This window comes from Muntiacus reevesi, chromosome 5 (genome assembly GCF_963930625.1).
Source record: "Muntiacus reevesi chromosome 5, mMunRee1.1, whole genome shotgun sequence".
Taxonomy (NCBI): Eukaryota; Metazoa; Chordata; class Mammalia; order Artiodactyla; family Cervidae; genus Muntiacus; species Muntiacus reevesi.
The window spans coordinates 118,159,801-118,176,650 of NC_089253.1; the positions used below are offsets into that span (position 1 = coordinate 118,159,801).

The window sequence follows — 16,850 nt, forward strand, 5'->3', positions numbered from 1 at the left end:
ATTCTCATGGTGTACTGTCTGCTCAAAGGCAGTGCTGTTTTCTAATTCACCCACACAGCAAGCCATGCCTTTAACTAGATTGTACAAAGACATCTCATCTTATAGGTGAGATGTGGTTTGCAAAAGGAGCATAATAAAAGAATTCTACACAACTGGTAACAATTGACCTCATCACATAAAAAAGATCTCCAAAACACAAAAATGTAGGAAGTTTTCAAGATCAATTTCTCCTCAAATTGGTCATATTTAGAGTATAGATACATGTATACATATACACTTATACACAATAAAGAATTCTTCAGAGGATAAATTTTCATGAACAAAAACCTGAAGTCAAGGAAAATGCTTACCAAAAATTTAAATGAATCATGTATAATATAAATCACTTTTACTATGTTAAGACAATAAAAATGTTGTGTCAAAAGCATGTGAAAAATACAGACAAAATTTTTTTGTACTTACCCTCTTCATACAGAAATTGTGAAAATCAATAGAACAATCTTTATAAAGAACTTAAAATGCACTTAAAGAAAATATAAACAAAAAATTTATTACTCTTAAGTATTAAATTATTTTAAAAGTAACATTTAAATAAAGGGAATAAAGAAATGTGCTTTAATGAACCCAATCTTAAGAGTGAGCTTCCCCAGTGGCTCAGTGATAAAAAATCTGCCTGCAATGCAGGAGATGCAGGTTGATCCCTGGATGGGGAAGATCCCCCACAGAAGGAAAGTGCAGCCCACTCTAGTATTCTTGCCTGGGAAATCCCATGGACAGAGGAGCCTGTTGGGCTACAGTCCATGGGGTCAGAAAAGAGTCAAGACATGACTTAGCAACTGAACAACAACAATCTTAAGAAAACATCAAAGTCAACAGCATGGAGCTTGTGAAGCAGTCACAAGAAAGAGAGTGGCAAGTGTGTGTGTGTGTGTGTGTGTGGGTTACATGTACCCTAAGACATAAGTGATGCTGGAAATTATTTTATTTTTAAATAGCATTTAAAATTAACTCACCAAAAAAAATCATTTGATTTCTAATATAGCTATGCCACAATATGTAAATATAGCTATAATCTCTATGGTAAACTAAGAATAAAAAGCTATAAATAACAAAAAGACATTTTAATAATTTTATACTGTTTTTTCTTTATATAAAATATAACAAGGCTTCTCTTATATAAAAATGGAAAGTGCTAAATAGCATGAATAGAATTTCAAAGGTTGCTCTATCTTACCAACTTAAACAAGATATCACAACCTACTATTTAACTTTTAAACCTTTTTAAATTAAGAGGATTATCAGAAAAATCTGCTTAATTTTAAGAACATAGTAAAATAAAATTGTGAATAAAGGAAATTTGATAAATTATTTTAATGTTCATTTTTTCCAAAATAAATTTCTTTTTATTACTAAAAGAGATATTATCCCCTTTTGTATTCCAAAAAATGGAAGATGAACATGGCCACCTAGAGGAGAAAATAATGATCAACAAATACAGGCTGTCATATTTTCTTACTCTTGCTACAGTATCTGTATTTCAGATTTATAATATATACACTTCTCTAAAGGACCCGACTGAAGAGATTGATCATAAACAAAAGAGCCTTAGGGAGGATGCTAAGGCAGGAGTGATAACCTAACAGAAGCTAAAGCATCGCTCACTTTGTAGTGAACTTGACAGACGGAGTCTTTCTAACTTACTGTGTGACCTTAGGTTAAAAGTTACTTATGTGACCTAAAATCTCCTCTCACTTCTGTAAAATGGAAATAATCTTGTCTATCACCATGTGTTGCAGTGAAGATTAAATGTGACAACAGGTTCAGAAACTCAGTGTCAGGCACACAGTAGGAGCTCGGTGAATGGAGGTTCCCCCTGCCTGGTCACAAAGCCCTCCTGCCCTGGTCTCTCCCAATCCCTACCAGGCCCTCCCTGACCCTCTCTCTTACAGATGCTTCCAGTATTGGCTATCTCATAGCCTCTCTACTGGAACTATTCAGAGTTGAGAAATGGGGTAATGGTCCTTTACCAGCCCTAGTGAGGTAACAGTATGTCATGTAAAAATGCACATTAAAAAATATCTTCCCTCCTACCTTGGAATTCTCTTTAGTCACCTCAACCGACATCAGTCAAGTCCGATCTTCATAAACATGCAGAATAGTATGCAGGTAAAGGGTCAGATCGGTAACGAGAGGCATAACCTATTCAGCTGACCTCTTTACTTGTGTCCCTGGAAAATGAACAAATCCTACGAGAGAACGGTACTCAGGGGTCCTCTTGGGTGAGCGGCCGTGAAGTGAGCAGCATTTCTCCCGAGTCAGCTATGCAGGGGTACAGCCGCCGGGCAGAGACCCACATGGGTATTAGAAGCACCCCCCGCCTCATCACGAATACACGCCAGAGGAGGGTTACTGTTCTGGGGTTGGAGGCAGGAGGTGACCCCTTCATCTACCTCTTTTTCTTGATAAACGGAGAAAAAGTAGGATGAAAATACAGGTAGCAAATGAACACTCTTCCCCTTTCCACTCTCCCTCCTGACCACCTTCAGACTCACTCACGAGTCTGCATGACTCACATGTACACTGGGAGTTACTGACCAGCTTCCCATGGACAAAGGAGCCAGTCTGAACTCAGCCTGTCTCTCTGCAGTGTGGCATTCAAAACTCTCCTTCTGCGGCTGAAGAAATACAACGTTCTACGGATTCTCCATTTTATCGGTTACTGACTCTTCTCTGTTTAAGTGACACCCTTAATTCTGTTAATGAAAGGCAATGACTTTCTTTTCTCTCCATACATTTTCCCTTACCAATTTAATTACTTTCCTTGGTTTCTATTTGCTAAGTATATATGATCTGACAAACCTTCTCCCAAACTCATTCATGATTTTAAGATCCACAACCATTTCCAACTTTTTAAATATTCTGCCTTACCATATACATGAAACCACTTTTATCTCCCACTCCTCCTCCACTTACCAAGTAAGAAACATACCTCTCTGGATTTCTTATTTATATTAAAGACCTCAGCATTTTCCTAGTCATACTTGCTGGAAACTAGGATCATTTTTGACACTCCTTCCTTCTTTCTAAAGTTCCAGTACGTTTAGTTCCTAGATCCAGTCAACGATGACTCTATAAGGTCTCTCCTATCCTCTTATATTCCTACTGCCATTATTATAATTCAGATTTTTACCATTTCCCATGTAGATGACTCCAAAGACCTCCTTAATTGGTGACTTTTACCTATAGTCTTCCTGTTGTAAACTACTCTTTTGAAAGCACATCCCGGGTCGTGGTTCCTTGGTGAAAAACTTTCAGTGAGTTCTGCTGGCTAACCAATGAAATCCAAACTTCTCAGAAAGCCACTCCAGGATTTAGGCTTTATCTGTCTTTCCACTTTATTTTACACATATGTAAATATATATATATATATATATATATATATATATATACACACACACACATATAACACATACACACACCTATTATGTTAGAGTTAAGAAGAGCCTTTTCTCTGTTCCTGAAATAGTCCCTAGATTTCACTACTTTGTACTGTGGCATTTATTAACTTCCTTCTAAGATACCTCTACTTGCTCTTTTCACCAGCTTTCTACCCATTTTTCAAAGCTGAACCCTATTGCCATTTTCACGGAAGCTCTCTCACACCTTCCCCAATGGATGTTATTTCGCTCCCTTCCTTAAAACCTTTTAGTATTTTATGTGTATTTCTGCATCTTTGCCTGTGGCCATGTTCAGAACTTACTATCACTTGAAATTACACCCGTGGCAGATCCATGTCAATGTATGGCAAAACCACTACAATATTGTAATTAGCCTCCAATTAATATAAATAAGTTTATATTTAAAAAAAAGTATTTAGGGAAGAGGGCCTCCCTTGAAAATTGAGCAGATCTTATAAAGACGAATAAATTTCATGCCCCCCCCAAAATAAAATAAAATAAAATAAAATCCAGACCTCTGAAATTTCCCTCTCTAATCAAGTTTTCCTATTCTCCCCCTTACTCCACTGAATCTACTTTGGACTGACAGCAATCTCTGTTTTTTCAATTATCAATAATCTATGATACAAAAAATCATCTTCTTAGTCGATCGTTATCTTACATTACCACTTGGTCATCTCTCCATCCTAAACCCCAGTGCCAGCATTTTAACAATAAGGATATCCATCTCCACCTGGATATTCCACAGATCCCTGAAATACAGCATGACTGAAACTAAATTATCTCCTCCCACAAACTTAATTCTCAGATGCTTTCTAAACTAATTAAACAGTCTTTCCTTACACATAACCTACAGTCATTTGCCAGGATATACTGAGAAGTCCCTCAATTTCTTCTTGAGAAGCCCCTCATGTTCTTTGTCCCTCAATTAACATTGCTAATGAGGATCTCATGGCTGTTTATCCAATCTGTCCTTCTGTCTTCAGCAGTTCCTACCTCCAGTTCATCTTCTATTACAGTATTTAAATACTAACCTAAAAGCGCCACATTAGCCACTTTAAAAACTTTCTAGGGCTCTATATTTCCTGGAAGACAACAACCAAACTCCTGACTATGGCATTTAGTCCTATTACCGCACCTTCTCCAAGCATAGATCCTCGGTTAAAGACTCGGAAACACGGTGTCTTCTGCTTTCCTACAATCACTATTCTATGGTGATTGAACAGTTCCCCCTGAAGTCTAGTTCACCCATCCAGTGCAGGTCCCCCATTCCCTCACCTCCCAAAGTGTTAATCACCTCCTCCTCTGTATTTCTGCACGACGCTGTTCTTGTAATTAACAGACCTTTTCCCACACAACATTACACATGTGCTCACAGGTCATCCTCCTCCAGTCTGGGGGAGCTTTAAAACAAGCTTGCTTTGATTAATCTTTTAGACAGTTTTTTATAAAATGCTTTTATTTACATCCACAGGATCTAGTATGGCACATAAAAAGCTTTCAACAAATGCTTATGAAATAAGTAAATCTCATTTCAGAATGCCTAAAATCAAGTTATCCTGGATGTTTTACCAAATGATTTCGGGTAGAAATGGTAGAAAGGTATAAGTGAGTCCTAAACACACAGGTGAAGTGAAATGAGGGGTGATTCCAGAGGGAGGGCCACTGCGGCTATGCGCCTCTCTTTACCGCTTTCCCAAACTGCTGAGCCATGGGAGAGTAACGGGACTAGCGGGAAGAAGCACTCAGGCCAGCCCAGAAGTGTAGGAAAGAAGGAATGAGTAGAGGAAAAAGCCTAAGCTGAAGCTGCGAAAAGGAAAGCGCCCAGAGTCACACATGACACACCCAGGACTTGCTTGTGGCAACTCACTCTCTTCACCGCTTCACCAACCACACGGTGACTGCCATTTACTGATCATTGACCAGCCAGGCAGCAGACACGAGGCCACGAACACCACATGTGACATTTGCTGCCCATGACAACCCCATCAGCAAGCTGTTATTCACACAGAGACAGTGAAACGCACCTACAAGCGATTAGCTACACCGCTCACGGCTTCACAGCCTGGGGAGTCCCAGGGTCAGAACACGCCAAGGGTCAGGCTTTAAGACCCACTCTCCTGTTCTACTACTCATGAGCCAGGGTTTACATAAGTTGGGGACTGGCTTTGCCATTTTTGCATTACTTAGTTATCGCTGTAAACACGTATCTTATTTTTCTCTAGTATTAAGTAAGGTATTTTTGAGGGTAGAGTCCATGTCTAATATTTTTTATTTCTTCCTAAACATCTCATAATGAGTTATCTATATTTCTTACTATACCTATGTACTAGCAGAAATAAAAGGAAGGAATATATACCAATCTTTAGTTAGCATTAAGCCAAATACAAACGTAAATGATTTAGCTCTTTGGACAACTGTATGTGCCAGAATAACTCATCAATAATAACAGGTCCCAAAACACAAGCCACAGCTATAAAATTAAGGTTAGTTTGTGTCTGATACAATAATAAAAGTGCTATTTAAAATATATTGCTCTTTTCTTCATATCTGGGCATATATATAATAATTACTAGGAGCAGACACACATTGTATCAAGTACATGAACAACTTACTTAAATGTGGAAGGAAAAATGCTGTAAGTAATAGCAAAGCTTTTTTTATTTCTCTTTTAGAAAGATATAAAAATGTGTGAGAGTGAACTTGTATCTTCTAAATAGGTTGAGTTCAAATGTCAATGTCCATACGTGAGGCAAAAATCAATTAGAGACAAAATAATCCTTGAAAATGCCTTAAATTCCCCTTAAAACCTAGTACAATGCAGTACAGGTACTCAATAAATTTATCTCAGTTTTTCCTCTACATGGAACAGATCATCATTTCTTCTGCTACATGCTGCATGAAGTGTTTGGCTCATGCTAGGGGCCATACTGAATGAAAACGCATTCATTTACACACTGCAATCATAGTCAACACTGTGAGATATCAGTTCCTATAACAGGTATTAGGAACTGATTCCATCTGAGACAACAGCAGATTCACAATTCCCATCTCATGACTGCTAGACATATGTTCATTGTGAAAAGAGCACTAGAATTACCACTGTATTTCAATTATTGGTGTTCTGGTTTGGGGTGTTTTGGTTTTGGCTTGAGCTCAAAGATTTGAATTTGAATAAATTACAGTCCCAGAAATGTGACCAGACTATTCATGCTATCTCTTATTTACTGTGCAACCACAGATGACTAGAGTTGTAGAAACAAATAAATACTACAGCGTATCATCTAAGAAAATGAAATAATTAACCTATCTTACCTTCATCTATTGATGCTTCACTACTGTATCCATCATACTCTGCAGAGAGAGGACTATATTTCTGCCTCGTTTCCCAAGTATAGCTCTTTTGTCTAGAATCTGCCAGTGGTAGTCTGGAATTGTGTGTTCTGGATAAGGCCTCATGGTATTTACCCAGCGCTTCATCTTCACTTTCAGAGGATGAACCATGCTCATCTTTGTCCATGTAGGAATTATCTATTTGGAATGACAAGGAGAGCAGATCAAAATTTAATGCTATGAAATAATGGCAAATTTTCTATAGTCATATATATGTCATACACTTATGTATGTGTCATATGTATTCATATACACACAGATATATATAAACATATATATATACACACACACACAATCTGAATTTTCAGCTTTAGAAAAATGCTTTTTCATTTAAGAAGCCCAAGCTTTGGATTTTTATGTTTTACTAGAGAAAACTGACTTGCATATTTGAATTACACAAATAATGTGAGTCACAGGGATTTTCCAACCATGATACAGATAAACAGAATAATAGGGCTTGCCACCTTACACAATTTTTTTAAAGCATTAATAGCACACCAAGAAGTTTAAGAATTGCCAATACATATGGATCTGACTGAGATTATTCACATTACGACAGACACTTCTGGTCATCATCTTGGCCAAAAGTTGCATAGCTGACACTGCTTAGCGCTATAAGAAGGAGGAAGAAACAGACAAACATACACTGCTGATTGAAATGTAAATGATACAACTTTTCTAGATAGCAATCTGGCAATACATATCAAAGTTTCCAATTTGTATAAAACTCTTTGATTCATTTATAAGAATTAACCAATTCCATTTCTAAGAATTCAGCCTAAAAAAATAATTAACAGATGAGCAGTGATATGTACCTGAGACAACTTACTGAATTGTGTTTAACAGCAAAAGAAAACAAAAATGCAAGCTAAATGTCCAACACTGGGCCTTGGTTAAGTAGATCATGATACATCTGTGCAATGATACACTATGCAATCATTAAAAATGAGGAGGTGAACTTATAAGTACTCACAGGGAAAGAATGCCTACCATATAATGTTAAGAGAAATAAAGTAGAAGCTATAGTCTCATTTAAAAAAAACAGATTAACACACATACACACATCTACATGCAATGTATACACACATCCATGCAGTGTAACTTTATAGACACATACAAAAATATCTGGAAGCATATATATACCAAACTTAACACATTATCTGTGAAAGGCAGACTTCCTAGGAAAACTTTACTTACATGTACCCAAATTTCAAATTACATTTCCAGAAGGCAAACTGGTAAATTAACTAATTGTATATTCTTTTAAAAAGCACTAATTATCATTAATATCATTTACTTAAAAGGTAAAGACTGTGAAATTGCATCATGTTGAGATTCATTTAGACAAGATGTAACCTTCTCAGAATTCTAAAACAACTCTAGAAGGATAAAGAGACCACAGCAGTCAGAAATTATTAGTTCAGTCTAGACATTTCTCTCATTATACCCAGGTTAAAATCATCTGCACTTCAGGAAACAAAGTTTAAAATTCTGGTGGGGAGACAAAGAAGGAGTATAAGATATGGGATAGAAATTCAATATTCAGAGTTAGAAATAATGGCAGCTTCAATGTCACTAGTCTAAGTTCCACTTTTTAAATCAGGAAAATAAAACTGTCAAAGGGGTAAGCCATAACCAATGTTATATTCTGCACTATCTAATACTTAGTCACCAGCCACATGCAGTTATTTAAATTAAGTAGAAATAATAAAATTTAAAATCTAGTTCTCCAGGGCTACTAGCCACATTCCAAGCGCTCAATGGCTACGTGTGGACAGTGGTTACTGTATGGAGCAATACAGATACGCAGAACTTTTCCATCACTGCAGAGAGTCCTATCAGACAGGGCTGAGATGATGGCAGATCTAGTCTAGAACCTAGGCATTCTGACTCCCAGATTTTAGCACTGTGTGGATAGTAAGGTAGCAGGAGAGCTCTGAGGAGGGCGGCAAGAAATTTACCTACTATAAAATACTACCTAAAGGAGCCCTGCATTCAGAAACGGAGAAGGAAACCCTTCTTCCTCTTATTATATCTCATAAGCTCTGTCAGAACCTAGGACTCAGGTATTAATACTAGCAAAATTACAGTTCAGCTATATGAAGGGACGATCCATATGGGTTGAATGATTTTCAAAATGGTTTTTAAATCATAATATGTTTCAGTTTGGAGGTGGTGGTTCAGTTGCTAAGTCGTGTCTCACTCTTGCGACCCGATGGACTGTAGCCCACCAGGCTCCTCTGTCCACGGGATTTTCAGTTTAGTACTCATTAAAATCTGGAATACTTGAGAGAGATGTATTCCTTTAGGTAGTAGCATGCTTCTTAATTAAAACAAATAAAAATTTTAAATTCTGCACTACTACCTGTGAAGTATTTATTAATAGCATCCATTCTGCTATTTTATGAATAAGATAATATGTAAACTATTTCACTTAGTTTTATTTCTTTTAACTTTTATTACTTCAGGTAATAAGGCTACCAAAATTAAATTAAGGCTACCAAAAAAACAAACAAACCAAAAACCACTGAATCTGACATTTCAAACAACTGCTAGGAGAATAAACTTCAAAACAGATATATTTCCAAAAACTGACATTCCTTTATAATTGGCTCATCCATCCTGGATCAGCCTCTATTATATCATTTAAAAATCATTCATACAGCTGAGAGATAGCAGATTCCTATTACACATGAAGTCACGTAGCAGAACTGAAACAGTCTTCTGCATTTCTAGTGCTACTCAGTTTTTTGTTATTTTATGAGACTGTAAATATACACAAAAATTCCGTATGTATCTTTTATAAATAAAAGCCAGTGTACTTCTGGTCTTCGATCAGATCAACAATAAATGAGAATGACTAAGGGATAATCATGGTTCAGACAGTAAAGAATCTGCCTGCAATGTGGGAGACCTGGGTTTGATCCCCGATTGGGAAGATCCCCTGGAGAAGGGAACAGATACCCACTCCAGTATTCTGGCCTGGAGAATCCCATGGACAGAGGAGCCTGGCGGGTTACAGCTCATGGGGTCATAGAGTTGGACATGACTGAGCCACTTTCACTTCACTTCAAGGGATAACCAGGAGTGGTAACTGGCAATATAAAGCAAAACCAAGTAACCAAGAAAAACTAATTGTTTTGAAAACTGTCACAAATATTGTGGATGAAAACTGTGACTGCTTAGTTGGAATCTTAATTGTACACAGAGAACTCGTGAATAAAAATAGATTGTTCATGTATATGCATTGGAAACACAGAAGTCACATAAAACTCTCAATGTATGGCTAAATGAGAAGACATATTCTGAAGCATGTATTTCAAGAGAATAAAAATCCATTGCTCTCAAGGAAAACATAAAACACTTGGTAGATTCTTACCAGGAAAGATGTGAAGAGCAATAATGTATAAAGGGTTAAGGGTAGGTTACAAAAACACAAAATTTTAAAATTCAACTATAGCACACCAAATAAACTCAATTAAAGGATGCACAGTACTTAAGAAAACCAGAGTTCTGGGTTGTACAATAAATGGGCATTAAGTAAAATGAAGGTCCTTAAAATTGTCCAAATAATGCAGGGACCAGGGGCAATACTTAAATCAGAGGAATACAAACAACATGCTTTTGAAAGGACTATAAGAAAAAACTGCATGACTTTAAAAATGTCTCCCAGTAAAAGGACTCAAGAAAGCCTTAGAAATACAGATGTACAGAGAACAATTAAAGAAGTTGGATGATGTTCTTCCTAATGTGAAAAAATTAAGAGAAAATTTTATCACTCAAACTCACATTTGGAGACCTCACCTTTTTCTGGTATTATCTTAAAATATTTTTCATCTTTACTCTTTGCTGTTTCTTTTTTGGCAGAAATGGCTTCAATTTTCTTTGTTTTTATATCTCCTTTCCCTTTGTAGTATTTTGTTGGATTTATTTGTTCTTTGATTTTTCCTTGACACTGCTCTTTAGAATTAGTTGATGCTGCTGGATATAAGTCTTCCTTCTTAATGGATTTCTGTATCATGTGTCTACTGCTTTCCAAAATATCTTTTGGAGAACATTCATTTCCTGAATAGTTATTCCCTTTGTATCCTTTACTTTTAATATGTGTTTCAGCTTTCTTTAAGTAATTTTCTTTCATTTCTTGATATCTTACCTCCTTTAAGTCACGTTTACCATCACTGGAAATTTCGAATCCATTTTTTTTACACTTGTCAGTACTTTCAAGTTCTTGCCAAGAAGATCCAGCACTTGCATTCTGCCTGCTAACTGATACCCTACCGTCACTCACACGGCCTTTCAAAGAAGAATCGTCTTTCAAAGCGCTATCTGCTTCTCGATATTGTGATGGCATCTGCTGCCTATTATTATGTTTAACTCCTCCTCCTTCATTCATTCCTTGGTCTTGCTTTTGTGAAACTGAAGTATTATAGCTACTGATTCGATTTGCTCGGTTCTCTAAACTGAATGGTGCTTTCTGACATTTAGAGTTTTGGGAGACTTCTGGTATTGTGGAGCTTTCTTGTTTACAAGTATCTGCAGCTTCTGGGGCTGCAGAGCTTTCCTCTTCTGGGCGAAAGCCATTTATCATGCTTGTTACCTGTTCAGCAACTGAGTCAGTGAACGCATAGCTGACTTCTCCGACAGCAGCAGTCAAATCTTCCACAGCATTACTGATCGTGTCCACCAGAGAGGACACTGAAGGCAGATTCTGTTGAAAACTTTTGAAAAATGCCATTTTCTAATTCCTTGTTCCTTAAAGCTGCAATCATGGAATTTTCTCTTCTCAAAATATTAAGCACTCTGGAGTTTCAATTTAACATTTACTTAAATGGTGCTATTCATTAGCTCAATATCAGTATTTCACATTATGGCTTTTAATCTTTCTGTAAATGCTTATGCAATGGAAGAAATATGTTGAAGTAAAAGACGCTTCAAAAAAAAAAAAAAAATCAAACCACTTGGTTTAAATGTAACGACATTTTTTCCCACTCCACAGCTGTCGCAACAGCAGCAAGACAGTATTTTTCCCTCAAATACTATTGGGTTTTTATTCTATACCTGCAAGAAGAAGTATAGAAAGGATTTTTATTATGTACTTTTTAGTTAACTTATTAGTAGTCTATGTGTGGGAACTGCCCTATATTATTAACAAAGTACCAATACCATTTTAAAATAAAAAATGTATTAAGGGTTCCCCCAATACATATATTCCCCCAAATAGGTATTTGTTTATGTATCTAAACAATTTTGCAGAAGTTAGAATAGGGAAGAGCAGAGAGAGAACATTTGCCGAGTGGCTATTACATGTAAAGAATTGAGATTTACAAATTTTTTTCTTATTTGATCTTATAATAACTCTAGGAGGTAAATATTATTATTCTTATTTAATAAGTGAGAAAAGAAACAGCCTCAGAAAAATTAATAAGGTCCCCCAACCTTTCCAACAGATCCTCAAGGTCAAAACTCTACAAAAAGAGTAAGAGGATATTTAACTTTTCACTTTCATTCACTCAAATGAGCTCTTGGGTTTTCCCGAGGCCATGTAACAGATTGAATGCAGAAGCAGATATGAGAATCCAGTTGTTTCTTTCTTCTGTGCCAGTCATTAGAAAGATTTGCAATGTAAAACAATGTCACTCTTCTCATCAAACATATTTTTTGGTTTTAGAAAATATACAGCTTTAAAAATTAATACATTTTAGATGAACAAGTAATAGACTTATTGTTGGGTTTTTAAAAATAAATTAAAAAAATATTTTAAATTTTTATTAGCTTTTAACTTCTAATTTGGTACATATCATTGAGCTATAACTCACATAAACAAAAACTCTTTGGGGTCCTCAATAATTTTTAAGAGTGTAAAGGGATAAGACCAAAGAAAAACTAGAAATGCCAAAACAGAGAACTACTGGAGGCTACTAAAAGAGGTTTCTTTAACCAATTTTTTCTACACAAATGATGAAAAAAAACAGGACTGAAGTGAAGTACGAGAAACAGTAATCAAACCAAACCACATAAAATACTATAGTTTCCTTAATGCAAAATCTGCATGATGTAATTCAACAATAAGATTTTTATAAACAATGAGGCTATCACTTTTTAAGTTATCAGATATAAAAGAAAAGCATCTCTTCAACATTTGTACGTGGACAAGAAATGTAAGGCTTCTCTTGTATTTTTCCTTAAAATTCTAAATTAATGTCTCACTTTTACAATTTTCAGCTTTCTTTTTTTTTGCTATTATTTACATAAGCCAGTCTTTGGAAGTAGCAAATAAAGAACTCTATAATAACTTTAAAAAATAAAAATTTTTCATAAGAAAAAGAATATCACAGCCCTCATCTTTCCTATTAAGGAAATATATCTAAGAAATATATCTATGTTGCCAAGGAGGAAAGAGGAACACTAAGGTTTCATAATCAGATTTTACACACTACATTACAAGAGAAAACCACCTTCTCTAAACAACAAAATTATCCATTACTGAGAATTCAACAGCAGATTAAAAGGTGAATACTTTCAAAAGCTTTCTAGGGACATGGGAAAAAAGCTCTCTAGAAAACTATTTGGACAATGGATTTAAGCACAGAAAGTAATAAGATATGTCCTTTTTCTTAAAGTATATAAAAATGTCATTCTATGATGATATACAATTCATTTTTATGCAATATAGTAGCAATTCATGGGCAATAAAAAAGATAGCTGAACATAATTTATGTAATAGATCTTTCACTTTCACAGAATAATGTCTAAAGGTTAGTTTACTGTACGTCAGAATCAAGCTTTTTAATGTATATCGTATTTTTAAAATAAAATAATAAACAGTAGAAAGACTAAACAAGAGAAGCAGCGATATGATACTTACAAATTTTATCTTGTGAATTCTTCCTTGCACTGTATCCTGAACCAAGATCTGGAAACCCGCCAACATTTTCAAAACAGAACTTCTTATTAATATAGAGAAAAAGGAGCAGCATCAAGATAATAAACACCCCAACAGCAGACAAAAATCCAACTGCCTCTGGAGATACTGGAGGGAAAAAAAGTCACAGCTGTAAGCATTTATTCCACTTCAAGTTACAAAGAAGGAAACCCCTATACATTGGGTTAAGACTGCTGCCTTATTTGCATTTTATTTTTAAATTTTCATAGTTCACAACAGTTCAGTTTGTGAGAAAAATAATCTGCACAGTTTAATGAGTTGTTCAATTTATTCAAAAGTATATTTATATTTATTGAAGAGTATATTAACAGTTTCCCTGTAAGTTATGTGGGAACAATCTTAAAAGAAATGAGTCTATCAAAGAGGCAGTTACCATACATTTAGTCCACTGATGAGTATTAAAAAAATTTTAAAACAAGATTTAGAAAAACTTATTTCCCAAGCACTTAAATTTATGAGAATGTATACTATTGCTGCTATCTCTAAAAGCTTCAATGGTCTTGTTCTATTAAACAAACTCTGGACTTTTTAAATTGGCACTGAAAACTCCAGCCTCTTTTCAATACTACCCTCCAATCAAGTGATTCCATTTACCACATGCCGAGCTTTCGTCTGCCTCCTCCCCTTGCCAGGAGTGACCAAGTATCATCTCTATACCAAATCCCACTCATTCATTCAACCAACAAACACTCTGGAGCAGCAGCCATACTCCGAGCATATCACATACGCATTTCCTATCTTCCTTGAACAGGCTGGTGAAGGCAGTAACAACGCGGTGCAACCAACGTTATGTAACCCAGTGCTGAAGGATCAAGCAAGCTCTTCTGCAAGTTACGGCTCCTGTGACTGCATTGGAAGAATTAGCCAAAAAAGTGAAAGTGAACATCGCTCAGTCACGTCCGACTCTTTGCGACCCCATGGACTATCCAGTCCATGGACTTCTCCAGGTCGGAACACTGGAGCGGGGACCCGCTCCCTCCTCCAGGGAGCTTCCCAAGCCAAGGATCAAACCCAGGTCTCCCGCATTGCAGGCAGATTCTTTACTGTCTGAGCTACCAGGGAAGCCCAAGAATTAGCCAAGTGAACACTATTTCATGCAGAAGAAACTGCATGTGAAACCAAGAGACAGGAGATCACTGTGCATTCCAGAAACTCCATGAAACTTTGTTATGAACTACCAGGTTCTCAAGAGAATACATGAAATCATCCAGGGAGATCTGGTAGAGTGAGCACACACAAAACCTTCTCCAACTTCTCCAATCCTCCGCCATCTCTTTCTTTTCAACTTTTGCATCCTTCCTCTCTGTGGGACCCGTCATTTGGAATTAAACAGAACCACACTTCTGTAATCTCAGTGCCTGACTTCGGTGTTGGTAGACAATGAATCCTAAGCCTCAAAAACAACCTTACTCTTTCCTCCTCCACTGCTCAAGCACTGACTAAAATGTCATCTCCTCCAAAAGTCCTTTTTTAATCTGAAGAACCACGACAATTAGCATCTAACTCATTTGTTAAAAATGAAGTCACCCACCAGTCAATGATGAGTGCTTTACTCTCCTAGCTTTTTATCATTTGTGAATGCCAGGCATCCCAGGTGCAGAACTGATATGATATTATGGTCTGGTCAAAGCTGGGTCAACAGTACCGCAGTAGAGGATGGAGCAGAGAATGATATTCCAAGGCAGGGGTGATGAGCGTGAGGGAGAAGGTGGCAGGAATGGTAGAAGTGCTCTCTGAATAGCAGCCTGGTGCCCAGGAACAGATCCTGCTACCAGACCAAGACGCTACGCCGAGACATTAGCCCTTTCTGTCTCACTCTCAGGCTGGAGAACAGTCAGGAAAGGGAACAGAGTTTAATAAAAGAATCTAAGGTATATGACATAAAACGTGATCCATCAAGCCTGAAGGTTAAGGTAAAAAAAAAAAAAAAAAACAGGTAAAAAAAAAATATCACCAGCACATCTAAAAGCTAGGAAGAACACAGCAGGGCAGAATCTGGTATGAAGACACAAATCGCTCAGTGTGACCAGGTTCAGAATTACACCGCAAACAGCACAGAGGGATAGGAGCTCCCTTTCCAGCGCAGGTCCAAAGCGCACTCGGGAATGTGATGCCCGAAGTGAACACACAGCCTGAGCTGTAATAATCAGCAGCTTAAACTCGCCCACCCCCGTAAGGCTGAGCCCCTTCACTGGTCACCTGGAACTATCACAACACTGCTACCTGGCTATGCCCCAATACAAAATGCTTTTGGTGTTAAAAATAAATTAGTAAAATTTTTTAAAAATCTCCCACCTCTTAGAAGACTACATGACGGAGGAAATATAACTCACCTCACTTACAAAAGCGAGTTATTGCTACTAAAAACCATATAGCATATATTACGTGCTATTCACTCTTTCAAGTACTTTATATTTATGAACTCTTTTAATCTTCACAATTTTCCTCTCATTTACCCCCACTATAAATTGAGACATGGAGATATTATACCACGTGCCCATCTAGTAAGCAGAAGAATCAGGATTCAAGCCCTTTCTGGCTCCAGTCTCTGTTTTTAACTACTGCTCATACTTCCCCTGTGTCCCTTCTCTTCTTGCCTTCCTGCCTTTCCCTGCACCTTTCTCAACCCTTATTTCTGTGTTCCTCTTTCACTTCCCTCCTCCCTTCCCACTTCTACATTTAGACTAGGAAGAAAGGTCATCTATAAACAAGTACAATGCAGCAAGCGCGACAAGAGAAGTACTGAATCTAAAGTACCACTGGAACACAACGAAGGGACACTACCCGGCAGAGTTACAAATGCTTCAGAAAGGAGGTAACACTTGGGCAGGCTATGAAAGATTAACAGGAACTCTACTAAAGAGTAAAGGGTAGATGAAAGAGCATGATCAAAGCCCAGGAACAGTGCGCACGGCATTCCATCCGCACCAATGGGCAACAGTCACGGCTGTCTTGTCTGCCTTTGTCTCCTCTCTCAGCACAACGCCACCAGCTGACATTATACAAACATTTGCAAATGCATGAATGAGTGTGTGTTCAGGAAAGAACAAAAGTAG

General features: G+C 36.9%; 1 protein-coding gene across 2 annotated transcripts in view; it reads right to left on the reverse strand.

The window, feature by feature from the left end:
• The window catches only part of SYT14 (synaptotagmin 14), a 190,048-nt gene that overhangs the window by 122,107 nt on the left and 51,091 nt on the right, over positions 1-16,850 (reverse strand). The window contains exons 3-4 of one of the 2 annotated variants that reach the window (XM_065937237.1): positions 13,717-13,881; positions 6,774-6,989 (exon numbers count right to left, since the gene is read on the reverse strand). In XM_065937237.1, the coding sequence (XP_065793309.1) occupies positions 6,774-6,989; positions 13,717-13,881 (381 nt within the window). Of the gene's footprint in view, positions 1-6,773; positions 6,990-10,655; positions 11,587-13,716; positions 13,882-16,850 lie in introns of those variants that run through there. The other variant, XM_065937236.1, reaches the window with a different exon arrangement.